The sequence below is a fragment of the Cupressus sempervirens genome, chromosome 8, assembly GCF_028749045.1.
Source record: "Cupressus sempervirens isolate cs-2001-9-10 chromosome 8, ASM2874904v1, whole genome shotgun sequence".
Lineage (NCBI taxonomy): Eukaryota > Viridiplantae > Streptophyta > Pinopsida > Cupressales > Cupressaceae > Cupressus > Cupressus sempervirens.
Genome location: NC_143125.1, coordinates 438,409,301 through 438,414,604, shown reverse-complemented (window position 1 = coordinate 438,414,604; position 5,304 = coordinate 438,409,301). Strand labels below are relative to the sequence as shown.

Genomic DNA, 5,304 nt, shown 5'->3' with positions numbered 1-5,304 from the left:
GTGCAATCCAAACAAACTCCTAAATGCAATCCAAACAGACTCCTAAATTTTAACAGAAAATCACACTTTGATAAGAAACCGAAAAATTAGATTCAGAAATGGAACTGTCTTATAATTTCAAAAGCTAATATACCCTGTAGATTGTTTTAAAGTCCAGCATGATCGCATAAACTAGTTGAGCCTCGCCCATATGAGAAGCCCTTGTAACTGATTCTTATAAACGTGCACAACAATGGCAAGAAAATATGTTGGACTGGTGTATACGTTTGAAAGAATGTGAAATTTGTGGAAGTTCATTGCACATTTGATAGAGATGTTTAAATATCAAATATTATAGCTAATATCTAAGCTGAACGTAATAAATAGTTAAAATTGATTCATTTTTTTGAACTTAATTCTTTTTCCTATGTTACTACTGCTACTAGCTGAAATTTGAAAGTACTTGGTTGACTTTGTTTTTTTCAAATTAAAACCTTTTCTAGAAAATAAACAAATAAGAATGAAACGAAAGTATACCTTAAATACTGATTGCTGCAAGTTGTAAGCCAAGACCTACTGATCATCTACAAACTGTAACCCCCACAAGAAGGCTACCAGATGAATTGTACTATGCAGTTGGAAGCTGGAACAACGCTACAAATGTTCAGAGCTTCAAGGAAGAACAGCGACTGAGAATTAAGTGAAAAAAGCAAAACAATGATCAAACACAGTTTCGCTTCATACCTGATAACTATACACTTGTCCATGCCTACAAACTCAAGAAATTGCAAAAGTTTCTGACGATAATATGACCTTTTTCTGATGACAGATGACTGAGTAATCTGAAATATGATTGAAAAATATTTGCAGACCAATCCAAAAGTTATCATACTACCATGTTTCTTAGTTTTTGCATTGCATGTCAGTAAAGTCCCACGGTTGAAGGATGTAATTGTGGGTCTCTTTCCGGAATCAAACAACAATCAGGTCAGATAGCGGGGCTCTGATCTTCGGTTTTTAAAGAAGATCAATCTTAAAATTTTCATTTCAGTACTTTTTCTCGAGCCCAATAATCCCAGTGAGAGCCTGCAAGAAAACTATATGCATGTACCACTAAACACGCTTACAAGTTAAATGAAGAAAGCCTGGTCATTATTTCTATGGTGCAACAACAGATCTGGCAAGATCGTAATGAAAGCATAGTTATTGAATATGATAGTTCGGAGAATCAACATAAACATATTACATCCCAAATATTCAACGTATATTTCAGAGACATTAACAGCAAGGGGTGTGATAATGTCAGTGAGAATATTCTTCAGGCGTTGACAAATGTCCGAAGCTTCCACCGCTACTGCCACTTCCGCCGCCACTGCCAGGTCTGGAAGGAGGAGAAGCAGAAGGGTACATCTGTCGCAGGCTCTGAACAGGATGAGTATTTGTCACACCCAGAGCAGAAAGGCCTGCTTCTAAAGAACCTCCCATTGTCATGGCGAGTTCCAAGATTTGATCTTTACTTAGCTGCGGCGGCTGCTGTTGCGGCAGCGGCTGCAGCAGTGCCTGCTGTCGCCCCATTGTCTGCGCTTTGGAATAGTGCGGAATCGACGGCGAAAGGCAGGTCTGTAAATGAGCGGGAATGAAAAGATCGGGGGGTCCAGTGTCGAAAGCGGAAGTGTATTGAAGGAGATCTGCATGAGCGGCGGCGAGTTCTTTCTGAAGAATTTGGACCTGCCTTTGCAGAACAGAGATCGCTCCTACGCACCCGTACACTGGATCTCGCAGCCGCGCCTCCGCTTCGTATGCCAATGAAATCACTGCCGCTTCGCGCTGTTGTGGCGCCAAATCGTTCAGAAGCTTTGTAACATTACTCGCTCCAAAGACCTTGTGAACATTCGCGAACTTCTGAGGTTCTTCTGGTGGAAAATAAGGTGCAAATACGCATTCTGATGTGCACTTCCTCCTCAGGAACTTGCACGCCGCGCAGGGCGAGTTCGACGAGCCTGTGGCCATCTCGCTGCCATGGAACAAGCATCATCATTCAACCAACAAAAGTCTCGTCTACTAAAAATTCGATGATATTTTGATTTCTGAGATACAATCTCAAAGCTAAAGATAAATCTAGTCCTCAAAGACGTCGAATGCAAATTTATTAACTAAATTAAAAGGCCCGGAAAGCTAATAATACGCACCTTTCCTCAGAAACACGTTATTGGCGACGAAATTTGCAGTTTTGGAAAGCAGTTACAGGCGCCTCCCTTCCTTGGACGGCTGTATCACGAAATTTGATTGTTTAAACAATAAAGATTGACAATAAAAGATATTTCAACACCTCTGATTCAGTCTTGAAGCACAAAGCTAAATCTAGTCCTAAAATATGTCATTTGACTGCTCAGATTCGGTCTCAAAGACAAACGCTACATCTAATAAAAGGACTGGAAAACTAATAATATGCACGTTTACTCCGGAAACACGTTAATGGTGAGGAAATTTGCAGTATCGGAAGCAGTCACAGGCGCTTTCCTTCTCTGGGCGGCTGTACCACGAAGTCTGATTGTTTAAACAGTAAAGATTGACAGAATGCTCGAAGATATTTTGACTCCTCAGATTCAATCTCAAGGCCAAAGCTAAACCGAGTCCTAAAAGATGTCGAGTACAAATTCAATAAATATGATAATACGCCTGGAAAACTAATAATACTCACCTTTACTCCAGAAGAACGTTAACGGCGACGAAATTCACAGTTTTGGAAGGCAGTTACAGACACCTGCGTTCACTGGACGGCTGTTTCACAAAATCTGATTGTTTAAACAGTAAAGATTGACAGAAAACTCAAAGATATTTTAACTCCTCAGATTCAATCTCAGAGCCAAAGCTAAATCGACTCCTAAAAGATCTCGGAAACATATTCGATCGGTAAAATAAAAGGTCAGGAGGACTAATGGTTTGCGCACCTTTACTTCAGAACACGAAAATGACGACGAAATTTGCAGCTTCGGAAGCAGTTTCAAGCACCTTCCTTCCCTGGTCGGCTTTGGCACGAAAATTTGTTTGTTTAAGCAGTAAAGATTGACAGAAAATCCTCTAATTCGACTCAATTGACAGAAATCAAAAGCGAACCCGCTAGTGCGACTCCATGGTCAGAAACTGGTCTTCTAACCCTAACTTTGTGCATTCATAAGGGGGAACGGACTCAAATGAACAGTTAAGCCCCTACGACACACTAAAGCGCCCAGGTACCGCGCACTGGGAATGCTGTGCATCTTCCGTAAATTTGCATCATCGATTCAGTTTCCAGTCGCATCAGATGCCGGCCAATTCAGTACCGATATCTACCGATCTCGAAAGCCCTTAAATTAGGCCTTCCTGTAAGCCTCCAACCTAATCTCGCTTTCTCCATTCATAATAAACACAAATCGGATTCGCCATATAAACTCGGCACAACAAGAATCAGGTAATGTCAACAGAATTGCTCTAACAATCCAGATTCATGACGTTGCACGGAATTCGAAAGGAAGCGAATGAATGAATAAATGAGCTCTCGGAGGAATTTAAAAGGCGAGAGAAGATGAAGACGAAGATGGAGATGACGATGAAGATGACAGTAGAAGGAGCTGGACCACAAGATTGGAATTTGCCAAAAAAAGAGAGAAAAACAAAATTCCAAAAAATCATTGGACTCTGTTGCTTTCAAAACGGGACCGCTGATTTTATCTGGAACTTGAACGGGCGTTGAACTAATTGGATGATGTGTCTTTGCCATCCTACTATTGAGCATACACAGGACAGGTACATGAACTTCCTCACTCCCCATCGTAGTACACAAATGAGATTTCCAGATCCGGAGAGGCGCATAATTTAGCAAATACATTCATCCATTTTCTTCTTGTGATCTTGACCCGCCCTTAGATCTCGCTACGTCCATGTCCAAATACGCAAAACAAACCATGATCTTCCAAAATATATATCATTGGCCCATACAATTCATAGCAGATCAAGAATGTTGGATTAGGCCTGTATAATTAATTACTTAATCTCGAAACCATCCTGTATCATTTGATATAATAACCTAAAAATCTTATTTTGAGTTCGTTAACGGATTTCCTGACCGTGGCAGCCTAGGAAAACTCGTTTGCATGGTTTTCAAATGAGCCCCGGCATTGTTAACTGAGCTTGACCCGGAAGAAACTGATATTTGTGGTTTAGATCTCATCTCTGCTGCTGCAGCATTATAATATTCTTTGAATTATGGTTTCTACAGTAGTTTGTACAATGAATGTCTGGTATAACATATGGTACAAGTGTTGTCTCAGGGCTCGAGGATAGTATTTTATTGGGTATACTTATCGAGAATTGGATTCTTCAAATTCCCTCGATCTCGACGGGATTTTTCTTAACAACTCAGGGCTCAAATAGGACCAGAGATCAAATATTCATGGAACCACTCCAAATGGAAAGGAGACAACCGGCAACGGGTATATTTTCATCCATTACATGCTAGGGGAATCATGAATCTTAAATTATAAATTAGATTTTCTATTTTTGATCTCTATTCAGCCAAGAATTTGATTTTTCAATAAGATTGCATAAACTTATTTTTTTTTAAAACAAGTGTTCTTTCTTAATAAGTTTACTACTTTTGTGACTCTGTGATTGTTCGTCTTTTGTCTCTCTCATGTATCAAGTTTCGAAAGGTGGTCCTTAAACATCATACATTAAGTTTTGATTCTTAGACTAAAAGTGTAAAATAGTTAGAGTTGGCTTAATTTTTCCAAACTTAATATTTTCCTTAGTGAGATGTTTAAGGGTGCCTAGAGAGTAGTCTAACAACTACTTTAAAATGTCTTAAAAATTGTTCATCGTAACCATTTAAAAAATGTGCACCTTATCATAAAAAACCATGCATTATAATGACTCAACAAGTTAGCAATACTTATGCACAAATGTCCCAATAATAATTTTAAAATTGTCAATAGTTAGACACAATCTAACATAATATTTTTATTAGTTAGCTTTTAATAATCTTCTTTTTTATTTTTCTATATATTTATTAAGTAACCTTAATTTTTATATTTTTAAATTTCTTAAATGAGAACTTGGGAGGTTAGGAAAGCAAATAGTGAACTTCTTAAAAATTTGGTCTATTCATTATGACCTATTTTTAAAAAGTTCTTCTTCTAAAACAAAGGAATTTAACAATCACTTAGTTTTGTAGGGTTTTGTAGAATTAAAAAATTATACTAATAAATCAGCATTCTTATAATTTTTAAAATTTGATTATAACTTCTTTTATTCCATAGTTAGATTTTGAAAATGAAATGTGAAAGC

The 5,304-nt window shown here is 38.1% G+C and overlaps 1 protein-coding gene across 1 annotated transcript; it reads right to left on the bottom strand.

Annotated features, from left to right (window-relative positions):
- Positions 1-1,109: 1,109 nt before the first annotated feature.
- Positions 1,110-4,358, bottom strand: LOC149543099 (uncharacterized). The gene is made up of 4 exons (XM_089798009.1): positions 2,931-4,358; positions 2,681-2,760; positions 2,169-2,247; positions 1,110-1,993 (listed from the first exon to the last, which is right to left on the bottom strand). The coding sequence occupies exon 4, from the start codon at positions 1,987-1,989 to the stop codon at positions 1,282-1,284; it is 708 nt and encodes a 235-aa protein (XP_089654135.1). The 5' UTR covers positions 1,990-1,993; positions 2,169-2,247; positions 2,681-2,760; positions 2,931-4,358; the 3' UTR covers positions 1,110-1,281.
- Positions 4,359-5,304: the final 946 nt, after the last annotated feature.